Source organism: Rhincodon typus, chromosome 28 (assembly GCF_021869965.1).
Source record: "Rhincodon typus isolate 14 chromosome 28, sRhiTyp1.1, whole genome shotgun sequence".
Taxonomy (NCBI): Eukaryota; Metazoa; Chordata; class Chondrichthyes; order Orectolobiformes; family Rhincodontidae; genus Rhincodon; species Rhincodon typus.
The window spans coordinates 22,866,025-22,885,198 of record NC_063359.1 but is presented as its reverse complement, the minus strand read 5'-3'; the positions used below and the strand labels follow the sequence as shown (position 1 = coordinate 22,885,198).

General features: G+C 39.0%; 1 protein-coding gene across 1 annotated transcript in view; it reads left to right on the top strand.

The window, feature by feature from the left end:
* Positions 1-19,174, top strand: part of psmb7 (proteasome 20S subunit beta 7) — a 57,547-nt gene that overhangs the window by 16,111 nt on the left and 22,262 nt on the right. Inside the window, exon 6 of the mRNA XM_020534326.2 lies at positions 15,868-15,926. Coding sequence (XP_020389915.2) covers positions 15,868-15,926 — 59 coding nt within the window. The remainder of the gene's footprint in view (positions 1-15,867; positions 15,927-19,174) is intronic.

Below are 19,174 nucleotides of genomic sequence, written 5' to 3'. Positions count from 1 at the left end.
TATTGTCTATTAGTTGAAAGCAGTCAGTAGTATAAATTACAGGGCATTGGAACATTCAAGTGCAGTTTTGATGGTCTAAACCTGTAATAATCAGCTACTTATAAGACTAATTTTGTGCACTTTTACACCCGGATATAGTCAGGATCAGGAAAAGTAAAAGAATGAATAGCAGTCTTAAAGATGATCAATCTTGGGTGTCTTTATAAAGTTAGGGAGCACAACAAATTCACTTGGAAGATAATTCATTTGGTTTTGTCTGAATTATTCGTTTATTGCTTTAAATGTCTAATCCACGCTGCTGTTTCAACACGATCTGTAAATACATATTGGCACCTTTTACATTGGTATTTCACAAGCTAGGTGATATCTGCCTTTGTGGTGTCACTGTTGAAAGGTTTTCTGTGTGATAGTTCTCAAAAATGAATTATATGCAACTCAGTCAGTTCTACTTAATAGATATTGTGAAACATTTTATTTACTGTTCGTCTTAATTGTGAATTAACTGAAGTTAGTTATATTCATTCTAATTTTTCCATTTTGGATCTTTGAAAACATGGATTGTCTGAGTTATTATGTTGAGACTTTCTCTGGCTGTACTATGTAGGCTTGTATGTATTACCTTGCTTAAAGTTTCCCTATTGGAAAAAAAATAACTGCATTAGAAATTGAGACCCAAGCCTCTCAGAAGATTAAAAATGCTCTGCTTACTCAGGAGTGAAATCATCAAATTAAACTGTTTGTGCTGACAAAAGATAAATTTGGTTTTCAGCAAACGGTGCAAGATAGTTTGATTGCTCGGCTTGTCCAGGGATGCTCTTGGCAGACACTTGTAATGAAATGTGGAGCGTTTGCATAAAATTAAAGTGTTGCAGGCGATCAGCAGTTCAGCTATAGGAAGGCAAGTAGAGATCTTCTTCAATCTCTTGTGGATAAACTTACTCCCCTGACACTGAAGTTGTTTCATATTCATAAATCAGCTTTTTGTGCATTGGCAATGTCGGCCTGCGGAGCAAGCATTACCACCTAGAGACTAGGCCTCTCAGCCAGGAACCTGGGTGAAAAATGATCACAATTGATGGGGCTGCGGAGTGCACCAAATTTTTACACAGAACAAGCAGCAAATTGAATAACAATGAGTAAGTGTGAATAAGCACTCTGTCACACCGTTCTGACACTGATGGATGAGAAGGTCCTAAATGTTGTACTTTCGCCGCGGCACAGATCCTGTACTGTGGCAGGCTTCAGAATAAGGAACAGGCTGAAGTGGCAAATGGGGCCTTCGGTACTTAAAATGGACTGCTGTGTAGCATTACTGCAGGGTTAGGAGAATGCCACAAAAGGCATTTAGGAAAAATGAGAAATCCTGTTTAAAGGAACTAATTATAATGTTCTTGAAAAGGTGACAGCATTTCAAACAGCGAGACTCTCATAACCCCAAGACCTTCTGCTACTGTTTAAATTTAATACATGAACTTGCAGGTGTATAGAGAAAATAGAAATTCTTCAAGTCATCTTGAAAGTCTACTTATGAGGCTAGCTTGTACATTTTAAAAAGCTAAATGTCTTAAATATTCAAAATGCAAGGGTCTTTAAAGGTCAGACTTCAGAATGTTGGCTTGCAGCATAACTTGTGTCACTGATCAAGCATGTCACTTCTGTCATACTCGTTCAAACATTACACCATTTTTAACAGCCAGTGTAACTTTGGTGCCAGGTTCGTCCATCACAATAAAAATCTCCTTTGCTGCCATGTTTTACAAAACTAATTTTATGCCCATCATTGTTAAGCTTTGGGATGAAAGAATAAAGCAGTATGCGTCTATATTTGTACATTAATTGTTGAAGTCGACTATAAGGCATTCAGTAAAATTTCATTTTAAAGCAAATTTAAAATGTTCCTTGAGCTTTCCAAACTTAGAGCCATAGAGTAAAACAGCATGGAAATTGACCCTTCGGTCCAACTAGTCCATGCCAACCCTGTTCCCAAACCAAACTAATCCCACTTGCCTGCATTTAGCCCATCCCTCCGACCCTTTCTTTTTGATGTATTTATCCAAATGTCTTTTAAATGTTCTAACTGTACCTGCATCTATCACTTCCTCTGGCAGTTCATTCCATGTACGAACCACTCTCTGCATAAAATAGTTGCCCCTCATGTCCTTTTTAATTCTTTCACTGCTCACCATAAAAATATGCACTCTAATTTTGAACACACCACCTTTGGGAGAGGACCATTGCTGTTGAGTTTATCTATGCCCCTCATGATTTTATAAACCTTTGTAAGGTCACCATTCGACCTCCTATGCTCCAGTAAAAAATGGTCCAGCCTATTTTTATGACTCAGATGCTCCATTCCCAGCAACATCCTAGTAACTCTTCTCTGAACCTTCACCAATTTAATAATATCCTTCCTATAGTAGGGTGACCAGAACTGTACACAGTACTCCAGAAGAGGCCTTACCAATGTCCTATACAACCTGACTTCCCAATTTCTATACTCAGAGGTCTGAGCAATGAAGGCAAGCGTGTTAAACGGCTTCTTAACCACCCTGTCTACATGAGATGTAAATTTCAAAGAACTATGTACCTGAGCCCCTAGATCTCTGTTCTACAACACTACCCAGGCCCCTACCATTCATTGTGCTAGTCCTGCCTCTGTTTGTTTTACTGAAATACAATACCTTGCATTTATCCATATTAAACTCCATCTGCCACTCAGTTCATTGACTCATTTGATTAGGATCTCTCTGTAATCTTAGATAACCATCTTCACTGTCCACTACACCACCAGTTTTGGTGTCTAATGCAAACTTTATAACCATGCCTCCTAAATTCTCATCCAAACCATTTATGTAAATGACAAACAAAAGTGGACCCAGTATAAGTCCCTGTGGAACACGGCTAGTCACAGGCCTCTAATCTGAAAAACAACCCTCCTCACTACCCTCTATCTTGTACTATTAAGCCAATTTTGTATCCAATTGGTAAACTCTCCCTGACTCCCATGTGATCTAACTCTACTAATTAGTCTACTGTGTGGAACCTTGTCAAAGGCTTTGCTAAAGTCCACATAAGTAACATCTACCGCTCTGCCTTCATCGATCTTTTTGGTTACTTCCTCAAAAAATTCACTTACGTTTGAGAGACAAGATTTCCCATGCGCAAAGCCATGCTGACTATCCTTAACCTTTGCTTCTCCAGATGCATTTAAATCCTATCTTTCAAAATTACCTCTAACAACTTACCCATCGCCAATATTAGACTCACAAGTCTTTCGTTCCCAGGCTTCTCCTTATAGCCTTTCTTAAAGGTACAACATTAGCACCCCATCAGTCTTCAGGCACCTGATACAAATATCTCTGTTAGGGGCCCCACAATTTCTTCCCTAATTTGCCACAACTTTTTTGAGGAAACTACCATTTTTGTGTTTTTGATAGCAATGTACTGTATGATGGAGTGGAAGAGGAGTTGTAGAATTTCTCTCATTTTGGTCCTGAGATCTAGGTATCTGTTTGTATAAAATTGAGGAGAAATTGCTTGTAGGTCTGTAGGCTCCTCACAGGGGAGGGATATAAGAGGAAGTGTTATCCCAGGTCCCCATTGTTGTGTCACTCCTGACAATCAGTTTGAAAATTGCAACAGTGCCGGCTTGAAAGTAGGTTGCTTTCTTGGCTGATATTGTAGGGTGCAGAAAGACAGAGAGGTGTAAAGAAGAAAATGGTTTTAGGATTAACAGTTGACCCTTGGCAGAAAAAAAACACAATTCGTGAAAAGTAAGGAAAACAGATTTCTGAGGAATTATAGGAAGTCAGGACCAAAGAAAATATGTTTTAATTGTTTAATTGGGCCATAATGAAGAAAAGGACTTTTTTTTTTCTCAAATATCTTTAAAATATTTTCAAATACTTTTAATAGGTTGGCACAACATCATGGACCGAAGGGCCTGTACTGTTCTATGTTCTATGCACTGTTCCATCACTCATTGATATAGCCTTGAGCTAGCAAGCCCATTTTGAACAAAGGAAGATTCGTTCAAAATGGAGAATACTAAATGTATACACTGAGTAAAGTCATGTTACAGCACATGGGATATGGGATGGTCATATCGAATAACCACCACCAAACTTTGCTGCTGACTGTAGCTGCACAGTGCGCAGTTTTGTAGATTTTTCTTAGCTTGTGCAGTGGGTCCTTAGTAACCCTGACCACCTTTATGTGTAAAATCGGTTATTTTCAGAAGATTATATGTGGAATATAGCTCTGGAAGAAAGGTAGATCACTTGCCAAATTAGATGCAATATTCCTCTAACTTAAAGTAACTTGCAGATACTAATTTATTTCCTCCTTTTATCCTTCACACTTTGGATTAGGAGCACAAGCTCATCGTACTTGGTTTTATTGCACTCGCATTTTCTATTACTGAGGTAATGTTGTAGATATTTATTGAACACATGCTTGTATATTAATGCTTATTGTTAGAAAAGACAGTGTGTATATGCATAGATTCATGTGATGGAAAAGTTAGATTCCAGTAACTTGTCATATGTTCAGGGTTTGAGTGAAGATTTGTAGCTTGGGTGCTAGTCGTAGATGTTGGTGTGTTCGCCAAGCTGGGAGGTTTGATAGCAGACAACTCGTCCCCACACTAGGTGACATCTTCAGTGTTGTGGAGCCTCCTGTGAAGTCTTGTGCCTGTTCGAATTTATATGGTCTGGTTTTTGCTGCTTCCGGTAGACAGACAACTAGCAAACTGCTGGAAAAGCTCAGCAGGTCTGGCAGCATCTGTGAAGGGAAGAACAGAGGTAATGTTTTGGGTCCAGTGACCCTTCCTCAGAACTGATGGTGGCTGGGAAAACATCAGTTTATATGCAGAAAAAAGTGGGGAGGTGGATGGAGTAAGGAGTAAATGGAAGGGTAGAGTCGAAAGAGAGAAGACTGGTCGGACAGACAAAGAGTTGATAATGATCAGGCTGGCAGGGTGAATAGTTATTAATGGGGACTCTTAGTGACTAATAAGAGTGTGTAATGGTAACAGGGCTGAGTGTGTAATGGTAACAGGGCCTAGTGTGTGGGATAGGGGCCTGGGACATGGGAGAGTTTAGACCCTAAAATTATTGAACTCAATATTGAGACCGGAGGGCTGCAGGGTCCCCAAACGGAAAATGAGGTGTTCTTTCAGCTCGCGTTGAGCTTTGCTAGAACGCTGCAGCAAGCCAGAAACACATGTTGGTCAGGGAACAGGGTGGTGCATTAAAGTGGCAGGTAACGGATAGTTCAGAGTCTTTTATTTGCGAGCAGAACGTAGATGTTCTGCGAAGCAGTCACCTAGTCTGCGCTTGGTTTCCCCAGTGTAGAGGAGACCACACTGTGAGCAGTGAATGCAGTAGACTAGATTCTGGGAAGTGCAGGTGAAGTGTTGCTTCACCTGGAAGGTATGTTTGGGCCCTTGGATGCTGGGGAGGGAGGAGGTAAATGGGCAGGTGTTGCACCTTCGCCGGTTACAGGGGAAGGTGCTGTAGGGCTGCGTGGGGGAGGTGTTGGGGGTGAAGGAAGTGTTGACCAGGGTGTCCTAGAGGGAACGGTCCCTGTGGAAGGCAGACAAGGGAGGGAAGGGGAATATGTGTCTGTCGGTGGCATCTTGCTGGAGGTGGCAGAAATGGCGCCTGATGATTTTCTGGAAGTGGATGCTGGTGGGATGATAGGTGAGGACAAGGGGAACCCTATCGCTGTTGCGGGAGGGGAGAGAAGGGGTAAGGGCGGATGTGCGGGAGATGGGTTGGACCCGGTTGAGGGCCCTATTGACCACGGAACTGGGGAATCCTTGGTTGAGGAAGATGGTGGACATTGCAGATGCTCCCTTGTCGAAGTTGGCCTCATCGGAACATGTATGAAGGAGACGGAGGAACTGAGAGAATGGGTTGGAGTATTTACTGGAATTGGGGTGTGAGGATGTGTAGTCCAGGTATCTGGGATTCAGTGGGTTTGTAATGGAGTGTGTTTCCTGGTTTACAGCGTCCGCAGCTCTTTCATTTTTTAACTAGCAAACCGCATCCAGGAACACCAGCTAGCGACTAAACGACACGACCAGATGTCCTTGGTTTCAATACACACAGATGAGAAAAACCACAGTTTCAACTGGGACAACACTACTCCCATTGGACAAGTCAAACAGAGGACAGCCAGGGAATTCTTGGAGGCTTGGCATTCATCCACAGACTCCGTCAACAAACACGTTGAATTGGACCTGATATACTGACCATCACAGCCAGAACTGGCACCTACCGGAAGCAGCAAAAACCAGACCACACACGTTCGAACCGGCACAAGACAACAGCGCTTTACAGGAGGCTCCACAGCACTGAATTTGTCACCTAATAAGGGGTCTGCTATCAAATCTCCCAGCTCGACGAACACATCACCATCTACAACTTGTCATATGATCTCGTACAATAAAGTTTAGTTATTTGAAGAGATGGAGGAAATAATACTGCTGAACTAAAGTTCCTTATGAAGAGAGATATATCTTTTGTTTCTGCCAATTGATTTGTTATATGGAACGAATAAGATTGACACTTTGAAGTGTTCTGTTATTTAATAGTAATCTGTTGACAACATTTGTAGATAACAAATTAAGATTTTAAAAAGTTTCTCTGTCCCCTACGTTCAGGAAAATCTAAGTTAATGTAAAAATTGAATATCTGATACCAAGCTTTTAGCCAAAAGGGGTTGACTTGTATACAAATAAAATTTTCAAGGGGTTCAAACCTACGTTGCCCTCTTGTCTCACTACGGTGCAGTGGTATGTCAGCTAATTGCAGAGTTACCAGGTCAGAGACTTCTTCTGGTGCAAAAGGAGCCAAGCATTAATTTTACTATTTGACACAGATACAATAAATGCAGCTGCTTTTCAGTTAGTAGGTTTATGCCAGGATGAGTTTTACTTCAATGATGAGTAGTTGGAAAATAAGAATTTGAGTTGTTTGGCCAAAAACCAGGGTTAACTTAGACATGAGATACATGAATTACTTTTTTGCCCAAAAGTTGGGAGTCCACTTTTAAATGAGAGTGACCATTACCCCAGTATATACAATAGCAAATTATTTTGAGCTTAAGACTCAATTTTATGCATCATTATTTATAACCTAAGCTTTGCTTTTTAGTTTTTCAGATTCAGATGCAGCAATAATTTCTTTAATACTCTTAAATGTAGTTGTGTTCTTCATTATGTTCATATAAAAGTTTACTGTTGATTGTCTGACACCAGTCTCATTACTTTATTCCATGTATTTCTTGTTTTCTATTTGTGTTTAAAGGTAAATGCTTGCAAAGAGATGAACTTTGCCGAATTGGTTGGACTTTACTGGTGGCCAAGCTGGTGTCATTTGGGAGGAGGGAGTGAGAAAATGAGAATTTTGCCAAAAGTTAAAATTTTGTCTCTTGTCACCGTTACCCTAAAATTGCCTTTTTAATAGATAGATAGCAATTTTAAATTACTAAACATTTCTGACAGTTTTACACTATTATTTCAAAAATAATAGATATAAATATTTTAATCTTAATAAATTGCAATCAAATTTAAATTGTAATTATAGAATATACATTATGCAGTTAACAAATTTGTTTCTGACTATCTTTAGGAAAGGATATTAGTTTATTATAGGAAGTCAAAGCCTTTCCAAAACTGAAATTCTGTTTTGTAATTTTCTAAAATAGAAACGTCTTTCATTTTAATACTGTAAACTGCAATGTTTTCAGGGTAACAATATTTCCATGTGGTTATTGCTAGATATTATAGAAATTGATACCTTGACTTGTGTATTGTAATTTAGTAAGGCTGTATTAAACTATGTGTGTACCCTGCACTGTGTTTTCCCAAAACTGTGGAAGAAAAATGGGAGGCTGGAGGATGGAATACGTGTAAATAATGAACATTTTGCCTCTTCACTGTGATTCAGGAGATTGTTTATTAATATTTACATGTGGAAAATATATAATATGAAATGCAATAATATGTTGCTGATCCGGAATTTGCATCTGTATAGCAAGTGTTAAACATCGTTTCAGAATGTTGGAAGTGCTTTGCACTCGATGGATTACTTTTTTGAAGTGCTGTTAATGTTATGTAAGTAAAAATGGCAATCCATTGGTGCATATCAAGGCATCACAAACAGCAGTTGAGATTGAGTAGATATTCTGCTTTTGGTGAAGTTGGTTGTCATAGGAAAATCTCTTATTCCTTTTTAAGTAGTCTGGTGAAAGCCCTGAATTTTGCCAAAATTGAAATTTACTGCAAATGTATTGAAATTACTGAAAATTACCAAAAGTCGGAAAAGTGTCAATTTAGGAGAGTTTCATGGAGAGCTTCTGGTAGTGCACAATTCTGTGCTCACCTCAAAATGTATGTACCATGCCCTGTTGTGACAAGTGTGTGTTAACGTGTGCTCGCTAGTGGCACTGCTGGGACCTTTTGGGTATTGTGCTACAAGTGTCATATTTGTGTACCATGTCAGAAGTTGCCAACTAGGAATAACCTTCACAGTGGAAGGGAAATAAAAAAAAATCTTAGATAACAAGGTGTGGAGCTGGATGAACACAGCAGGCCAAGCAGCATCAGAGGAGCAGGAAAGCTGATGTTTCGGGCCTAGACCCTTCTTCCTACTATCTCTTTTTCAAAAAAAAAAAGAATCTTTTTGGGGGCATGTAGGTGGCACAGATGACACTCAATTTGAAATAGAATCTTACATTTCTAAACGCAATGCCTGTCTACATCACTTGACTGATCAACTGTCGTAATAGCTACAGCATAAGAATGAAGCTCTACAAGTTACCTGTCCTTAGTGCTGTACCATGTTAGAGTCCTGTCTGAAGGAATGCTGTACTTTCCTGAATGCCCAACATTGTGTAACACTTTGTCATAGCTCAGTGTGGGGGGGCATTATATGTTGGAAAGCCTTCAAATAATTGTTAATGCTAATTTTTATTGAAAAACAGAGCAAAGAAGCAACAAATGAGAAGTCTCCGTTTCCTTAAAATAAATGTGATGCTTGTTTTTCAATTAAGAACAAATTTACAGCCAATGAAAGATTACTTCACACGACTCTCATTCATTGGAAACCAGTATCAGTTTAGTTCTATCTGGCTTGTTGCACTCAGTACTCTTATGGTGAATGAAGAGGAGGAACATTCTATGTCCCAATCATCTGCCTTGAAAGATTGCTGCTGCTGCTGTATGAACTCTTCAGCATCCATCAAAATCCCTGTCTGCATGCTCTAGTTATGCACAGCATGCTAAGATTGCATGGCACATGCTGCCTCCCACAGACTGATCCAAGCATCAAAACCTCACTTTCAGGAGTCCCGTTGTCTGCTCCACGAGTAGCATGTTGGAAGAATGAGCTGCAGTGTATCAGGCAGGGTATTGTTTAACAGAGTCATCAACCATAGTTGCAGAGGTAGCCCTTATCTCCCAGATAGCAATCTTTGTAAGATATCTGGCCCTTGAAGCAGAAAGTTATCAAAGGTACGGACAGCTTCCAGAGTTCCTGAAGCAGACATCTAAGATGTGCCACTGATGATCACAAAGGATCCTGGAATCTTTTTATAAAGTCTGTCACATTAGATATGGTGCCCTCGACATGCGTGCTCTGAATGTAGTGCCCTATGCCTGGAGAAGTCAGCTATAACATAGGTAGTTGAATCCAGCTGCCTGACTTCAGCACTGACATTGTTATGGAGAAATGAGATGAAGTATGATATGGTACAAATTTTATTAATAATAGATGTCATACATTCATGCATTGAGAATTAAGAGATCCCACATAGGTCCCCCATAGATCCTTAGAAGACAGTTGCATAAAAATTTAGTGCAGCTGTCACCTGGATGGCCACCTTTTCCTTCTTAACTCCTACTCCAGGGCATGGTGCAATTCTGTGGTGGTGAGTAGGGGCATCCTCAGTCTGGAGCGGTAATGCACCTCACTTATCTGGAGGAAATGGCATTGAGGACCATGGATTCTGGGCCTCCTGTACCATCACCACACTCTGCAGCTAAAGTCCCTTCACCTCTTAATGTTGAGGCCATTCAGCAGTTGATTGAGGTGTCTGCTGGCCCTGGGATTGCTGAAGCATTTGTTCCTCCTCAGTTTCATTGTGCCTTTCTTGTACCTTGGCCACAATGATGATGAGCATTAAATATCAAATGCTACAAATAGAAAGCAAGAGGAAATCAGCTCTACACCCTTGTGCAGCCTTTGAAACTTTGGATTGTGTTTTTGTGAATTATGGCTGCCAAGTGATACTTTTAAGGTTGTCTGTGATTATTTCTACTTCACAGAGATCATTCTGTTCATTGGTCATTTGTATAGATCAGTGATGTGGTCAAGATTGCTTGTTGCCAGGATTTGAATTTGATATAGTTAGCCACTGCTGGCATTTCATGCAGAATTCTATGATTATAGATGTCTTAAAATTGCACAGTTTCGATGTCAGATTAATACAGTTGTCCCTTGAAGGGCTTCACATCACTCGCGAGTAGAGTCCACTTCTTCACTCTGGGTGCAGTAGCAGCCATTTTTCCGTTCCATTGTGAATTTCCAATTCAGACAATCAAAGGCAACACCGCATTTTGCAAAGAGAGTCGCAGGCTCTGTCTCTTGATCTAGATCAACCCTCCCAACCCAAAATGCTGCCAGTAATAGCCCTAATTGACTTCGCCAACCTGCCCACTGCAGCAGTGGCCCCTGTAAATCCCCTTGACTTTTAGTGAACAGACCTCCAGGACTGAACAAAACCCTTCCCCACCCCAACTAAATTGGGACCACAGTTTTGACTTAAGAGTGACCAGCCTTTTGATTTCTGAAACTTCATGACAGCTAATCCATAGACTGGTTTCACTGGATCTGCATGATGGATTGTGGCTCACTCCGTGAACTGTAGTAATGCAGACCCCCTGACTCTGAGTGCCCAAGCCCTTGAACTGAGATTAGATGATGTCCTTGACTGACAACTGTCCCACTTGACTTAATTGAGGAAAACTCCATTAGACTTTGAGATATGATGATTCGGTTGAGAGCACTGTGTGTTTGCTGCTGGCACATGTTGCAGTTGTGACACTGACATAGTACAGTGCTATATATCTACATGGCCACATCCTTAACTGATCACTGCTGGCAGCCATGACCAGCTGCCTGGCTTTATATCTGTGCTGCAGGGCAATGCAAGTTGGAGATGCTGTGAGCTTTCAGGTTGATGCAGTGTGAATAAACACTAAGAAATCAAGCCAAGTGCTCTGAGAAGCAGTTGTTTGATGCGTGAATGGGTCCTATCTCTGTATGCAAAGTGGTCTGGCAGCATCATTTAAATGAAAATTGGTGAGTTTCAAGGTGTGATATTGAAGTGATGACCTGTATTTTAAGTGAGTCAGGGATGTGCCATTGTGATGTGTGAGGCTGGTGCATGTCCAATACTGCCCTCTTTAAACAAAGAATGCTAGTAGCCACTACCCAAGGATCATTGTTTGAGGTGTTGGGAAATGCTGTCCAAGCCAGAAATCTGGAGGAGCAAGTTGTGAGCTGGAACCACCAGGTACCTGCTCACACTGTTAAGTTGGAAATTGATATCGTTTAGTTTCTCTCCACAGCCTGAGAAGAAAACAAGCTGCATATAAATGAAGTGAGATTGTTAATAATGAGAAGTTAATACATGCAATAGGCCCCTTGCTGCATACTAGCACTGTTAAAGCCTCCAGTGGAAAATTGGACCTTTTTTTCCCAACATTGGGGATCTTATTGTTCCGTTCTCACCATATCTTACCAATGACTCACCATTCCCCACAATGTTCAGGGGCTAGGAAGATTTCACCCTCTGTTTCTCTGTCTGTAGACCCTGCCAGACATGAATACATCCAACATTTGCTGCTTTTTTATTTAAGATTTCCAATATCTGTGGTTTGTATTGACCTAGGTAGTTCTTTGTTGCAAACCTGTGTCCAGTATGAACCAAGTCTAGATGGAATATAAGCCTGTTGTTATGTTATTCCTTAAAAGGTCTATAGAGGATTATTGGATCTGCACTTGCCTATTGGTCTGCTCATGTCTTCACCCAAGATATAACTGTCAATTATGAATCACTACCCTAGGTAGTAATCTACCCTGGAGGTTTAGAATCGAATGATATGGGCAGTTTCAGTACACTGCTCTGAAGAATTTGTACAATTGTCAGGCGAATCTAGCTCTCAGCAAAAGGGCTGGAATTGTGCCTGAGAGTAGGTACTGGAGTGCAGTCCTGGTGAAGACCTTGAATTATGCTAAAGCAGACTGTCATTGGGGTAGACTGTGATGAAGAGTGTCAAGATTAGATCTCTGGATGTGAGGACTTCTAATTCATCGTAAAGGAGAGAAGGTCTCAAAGAGTTTTGGTTGCCCATAGTGTCAGCCTTGTCAGGGTGAGTTGCTGAGAAATCAGTGGGATCTTTCTTGACCCTATCACTGTTCTTGTGTGCTGTGTGGGATGTTAAACCATGGTTTATCTGTTAGCCATATTGTCTCATACATTAATTCTGCATGTTAGTAGAATCAGTTGTATATGTGTGTATGTATAGATTAGATTGCTTTGCTAGTTGAGTTTGTACAGTAAAGATTTTATGAAAACAAATTAAATCTTTTGCTATTATTCTGTTGATAAGTACCTCGAATCTCAAACTTTTTCTACTTTTAAAGAAAAATGTTACTAGTCTCTAGTCAGACTGTAACATACATTTGGCAATATCATCAGGGATCACAACACTCTGGTTATTTCCAAAGAGTGGTGAAGACCAAACATCAGGTTGAGGTATTGCCAGGAGGGGAGGAATTATGTATGCACTGTGTTATCACATTTTCAGGATACCTTAAAGTTAGTCAGAACTCGTAAACATTTTCTTTTAAGAAAGACAGTCATCATTTTAAGAGAAGCAAGTGCAGCAGCCATAGTCCACAAAGCAGATTCATAAATTACCATATAATCTCTGCCTCGTGGTACTATTTCAGGTATGAATGTTGGCTGTGTCACCATCTGAGTTTACCTAGGTAAGCAGGAATTTAATATCTCATCCGGAAGATGGCAATGCAGCACTTCCCTAAACATGTTACTGAATTTCAAACCTAGAGCATTTGTTCATATTCATAACATGGTTGAATTCATTACTTTTTGACTTGGGCAAGATTTTTTGCCAACTGAACTAAGCTGGTACCTGTTTCCCTTTATTGCATTCCTTTAGATATGCGCCCTGAAAATTAAGTGTTTTGGTACATGCTTTAAACCTCCAGTAGGCAGTTGTTGCTTATTACATACCCTTTTCGGTTTCCTGCTGCTTCAAGCAATATACTTTGTTACAGAAAATTGCTCCATTCTAATCGTCCTGAATGTAAAGATATTTTATCCAAGGGTTATCTGTCAGATTGAATATGACTATTCAGCAGACTGATCAATTTATTTCGTGTAAATCTGGTGCTTCTAGGCATTGTATTTGATCTATAATCGGACGGCTTAAATGTTGCTGATGAGAAAGTCAGTATTTTTTCTCAACATTATAACTGTCAAGTTGTATTATGCCATTACATATTCACCAGAATTGATAAAGTCAGCAGGACATCTCATTCAAAAGCCTTTAATCGCTACCCCTTTTCAATTCAAATCCATTGTGGAGGTCGACCAGTGTTCACAAATCACTTTAAATGGGAAATGTTGTTCCTTGTGCAGGCCTGCTAAATGAGAAGTAGTATGTAGAGTTACTTAAAACAGTAATAAATGCCAAAAAGTTATTTTAATTGGATTGAAAAATAGGCACCAAATGCATTTTTCAGCAGAAATAGAAGTTTCTAAACCATTTAGTAACTATATAGCAGATGGGATGATGTGTTTTAAAGCCCCATGCTTTGCTCTGTGTGGCACAAATTGTTAACATTTCTCATTTTCAAAATGATGCTGAATTGCTTCTAATGCCTAATATAGAAGCTGTTATATAGATGTTGTATGGGAGCATTAGATGTGGGTAAGATTACACCGCATGTAGTTGCTGTCCCATCTCATTGGATATTCATTGACCTTTTGAAATTGACAAATAACCTATTTTTGTACCATTTTAAAATGTTGCAATCAATTTGAAGAGTTTAATGATCTTTTCCTTATCTATGGCAGCCCAAATGGAGGGGGGGGCAGCAATGGTTTAGCTTATAAAATGTCGATCCAACAGATATCAGTGAAAGATCTATAAGAAGGGCATTTTAGAATCTATGCTGATTTATAAAACACTGTGCAACAGATGAATAGAGCAGGATGTAATTTGTCCAGTGAACTGTTCTTGACAGTGACCTCTGCATCATCACTTAACGTCACCCCTCTCTGGCTAATTTGCTGACGTCGTGCTTTTGTTACTTCTAGACTTCACTGTCAGCTCTATCATGTTCAACTCTCTGTAAATTGGAAGCCAGCCGAAGTTCTGCTTGTGCCTCAACTTGTAGCAAATCCCATTTCTCTATAACACTAGTGTTTATGCTAAAGATGATAGATAAATATAAATTGTTAACAAACTTGCAATCCAGAGTTTGCTTAGTGTAAATAATGATTGAGACAGGTACTCTGAAGGGAATAAGTGTATAGCCTGGCTTGGACATACGTGCACAGTACATTTTTTTCCACAGTTTGATCAAACATGTTGTTGTGAGATGGTCACGTACATTGACTTTACAATCGTGGGTGTTTTTTTTTGTGAGATACATCTTCACGTACAAAAGGCCTAATTCAGATTACTTCCCTAATGACTGGTCACTAACTGTGTGAATGGGTTGCCTGGTAAAAAAAGGAATAAGAGTTTGTATTGTATATCAATTTTAACACAAAAATCAAAAAACTTCCATCTGTATAATGCCTTGTCATGTCCTCAGCTGTTCCAAAGCACTTCACAACCTTTCAGTTGCTGTAAGTGTAATCATTGTTACAGTGGCAAATGTGGCCATAACCTTCAACACACTATGCTGCTGCAAGCAAAAAATGAGAAGGATGATGAGATATAACTGTATTGGACATGATAATCGAGGAGGAGTGTTGGCCTGTTTCACTGAATATGGAATCTTTACATACATCTGAATGGGTGATGGAACACTGTTTGCCTACTCATTCAAAAGATACCTGGACTAATGCAGCATCTTTAAGTATTGCATTGATATAGTAGTCTAGATTATGTGACCAATTTCTGAGACAGGTCTAAATCAGTAATGTTCTGACTTGGAGACTTAAATAGTTTGAAGGAAAGTCATTCTTTTAGTCATTCTAACCCAGCATCAGAACTATCTTAATTCTGGCCTTGGCTTTCTTTCTTGAAATGTTCAGTTTGCTCCTGAATAATGTTATGGAATTGAGCCATTGATAATATATTCCTCTGTGTTGTTCTCAATACTCTTCTAAACACACACATTCTTCCAATACTGTACCTAGATTTTATGCCTGAAAGGGCTAGTTTGTTATCAGAGAGGTGCATTCCCACCAGCCTTCAGAATGATTTTATTTTCAAGGCAATGTATGGTAACCAACACAACAGACTTGCTTCTCCAACTGACTGGACAGTAATTAGAAGAACTGGAATTAATTTGATTTGAAAGCCAATTTCCGAAACAATTTGGAAAAATATAGAAAAATTTGAGATTGCATTATTATTTGCTCTGCCGGGAACCGAGGGAGGGAAGACAAGTTGTGTTCATCTGTCTTCAATCCATCCAACCTGTGTACCAATGATCTTTAACAATGCAATATTAACTACAGTACTTGCATATATAACTAATAGTGTGTTCTGTGTTAAGCTTTACAAACATTTGATTTTTAATCCTTAAACAGGTTCTGGATCTTTGGCTGCAATGGCAGTATTTGAAGATCGCTACAAGCAAGATATGGAGGTGAGAATGTGATCAGTGTAAATAATAACTGACGTGCAGGTAATCCTGTTTTCTCATTTATAATATGAAAAGAAAGAAGAATCCAAATCATAATTTTCATACTTCAAATTTTGTTTCCCAAAAGAGTGAATGTATATATGGGTTAGAAAACCAGACTTTAAATGCAACTGAAGAAGGAGACCACTTGAATAAAGGCAAAAATGTTGCAGATGTTAGAAATCTAAAACAACCAGAGAGAATGCTGGAGAAACTCAGTAGATCTGGTAGCATCTGTGGAGAGAAAATTGGAGTAAATATTTTGAGATTGGTATGACCCTTCTTTAGAACTGAAACATCAACTCTGTTTCTCTCATTCAGATACTGCAAGACCTGCTGAGTTGCTCTGTAGTTTCTATGTTTATTTCTGAAAGAGGCCAATTAGTTTGGCTTTAATGCCATTAAATATGAGCGTCGATACCATACTAGATTTACTATTTACTTTCTTATCCCTACCCCTAGCTGAAGAAATGATTAAAAAAAAATTGTTTCAAGTCTAATGTGCATTGTAATTATTTTAGGTTTGATGCTGGTAAAACCAAAAAGTGCATTTTGAAAGTTAGACTCGCAAGAGTAAAGTTTATGTAATGGAGAAATTCTGGATTTTAATAAAAGTATGAAACTTTAAAAATATAAATTTTGATAAATGTTAAATTTATTGAAAAGTTTAGCAAGGAATAGTCAAATTAGAATACTTCAAGGAATGATACAAAGTAATAAGTAATGATAAGAATGATAAGTAATAAAGTTCTGAAAGTAACAGGATTTTTTTCTAGTTCTTAACAATATATATTAGATTATGGAAGAATTATATTTATTCAAGAAAGTAAGATAGAGATGGAATATGTCTTCAAGACATTGACAAACATGGTCCATATCAGGAAAAAACTATTTAAGTTGGATTTCAAATCAGAGTTATAGTTATAAAATTGGCACACCTCATTTGAGAATGGAGAAAATGTTTTTTTCACCTACAAAGGAGTAAACTTATAAAATAGTTGCACAAATGGTCTACTCCTGTGTTGATCCCTAATAGAGTTTGATGAAAGAATTTTGTCCTCCTTTTCTTTAAATTGAGCAGAAGAAAGAAAGGAGAAACAATAGATAGCCCCTAAAGCTTGTGTCAACACACAGATAAGGCCTGAAAGTGATGAAAGTGGATTGCACTCTTTTGAAGAACCTAAATGGGTAACTATGATTGAGGAAGTGAGTCCGGCTGGAAGACAGCCAAGTTCACTGAACTTTCATACCAAAGGAAAGAAGGAATCATGGAAAAGGACAGTAAGATGCATAATATTAATGAGGATTAATCAAATTTGAAAATTAGTTGTTGATTCATTGCTGAACATGAATGTCAGAAAGAACATGAATATTTTCATTAACCAAGGTAATTGTAGGCACACTTACTAGGGAGGAGGATGTGTAGATTGATCTTGCATAAACTCTTGATAAAAATGGTCTACATTTTCTGACCTGATCTCAGCACATGTACCTTTAAGTTTGTTTTTAAAAAATTCTTTACATCTTCTACTTACCCAAATAATAGCAATTTTGTAGATCCGAGTTGAGGAAAATAATCCTCCAAATCCTGCTATCTCAGCAAAAATTCTTCAGCATTTCCATCTGTTAACACGCCGGGTTACCAAACTAGATCACATCCTGAAGTGATGGATATTTCTAGCGTGGAAAAAAAATAGTCGCATTAAAAGTCTTTGAAAGTTTCTGGCAGCATGACTGTGACTGTTGACCCAAGTGTCAGTGTTTAAAGACATTAATTTCCAAGGTGCATTTTCATTTTTGAACAGTGGACTAGTGTGCAAGTCGAATGAGAGACAACTACTATAATAAAACTATGCTAGCATTCCTGAAAACAGAAGAAAGCAGTTGACAAGTTTGAGTCAGCACATTTCATTTCGCATGCAGAATCATCCGCTGCATCTCTACAAAAGCAGAAAATTTTAGAGTGCAAAATTCATAATGTTGTACCAGCTTCGCATTCATTAGAGCAGCTTTTCTCTTTACCCAGTGATTTGGAGACATTTTTAAAATTAAAGAAAATTAAATATTCCACATCGTACTACAGTACAGCAAAGAAGGAGCCATTGTGGGGGAGTTTTAGCACGAAATATGTGTCAGTTTAGGTTGGATGGGAGGTTCTTATTAAAAAGAATACCGACCCCCACCCCCTCCAAACCTGTCCCTTCAAGTTTTAAGAGATAGTGATGATTGGATAGGTTGGGACAGGGTGAGGTATTGCAACCAATCCACACTCAGAAGGAAGGGTGTGTCATCCATTTTTCTATAATTTCAAATTTAACCCCACTCAGCCAGTTTCCAGAAGCTCTGGAAATTCAACAATTAAAGGAAAGTTGATGCTGGATCCAAGAGCAAATTGTCTTTTCATTTATTCATGGTGTCCAACATACCTGATCCCTCAGATATTCCTGAGCTCTACTAAGCCTCCAGGCTGTTGGTCTGGGCCCCTCTATCCCCCATGTGCAGACATACTGGAAGGAACGTGTTAAATGCCTTTTGTTTGTACTTTTACTGCAAAGACGAGGAGGTGGATAGAGAGGTGAATCTCTCGCTAAAATTTTGTCAGCAGTGTGTTGTTCCCAATATCAATACCAGAACTGCACCACTTCTGCAATCTCCCTCTGCCTTTTTCCAAGTGAATGTAATTGGAATCCTGTGTGCCAGTGGCATGTAAGAAAATCACATTTGATTTCATGGTTGGTGAATCATTTCATTAATGGAACCCAATGTCAGCTGATAATGCTGGATCTGGGAATGGCCTATAAAGAGCCACCTGGTCAAACAGCATCACAGTCAACAACCATATCACTAACGTAAGAATTAAGAATGCAAATATGGCATGTCGTTTTTATTTTCAAAATTAAACATCATTCATAAATATTTAACTTTATTCACATGTGCATCATTATTATCTGGGATAGGTGGTGGGGGGTTTATGACATTCCTGATTTCCACAACGTTTTGAATGAGGAAGTTCTTTGTGATATTACTTCTGAACTATCTAGCCTCAATTCTCTTTCTGTGTACATCCCACTAAAGGAAATAGGATTTCAACTTATTTCTTTAGCAATATGGAGAGGGACAGCGAGAATGGAAGCCACAGATTGGAACCACAGGTCAGGGGAAGATGGGGATATAAAGCAGAGAGAACATCAGGTTTACCAAGGGTGTAGAGT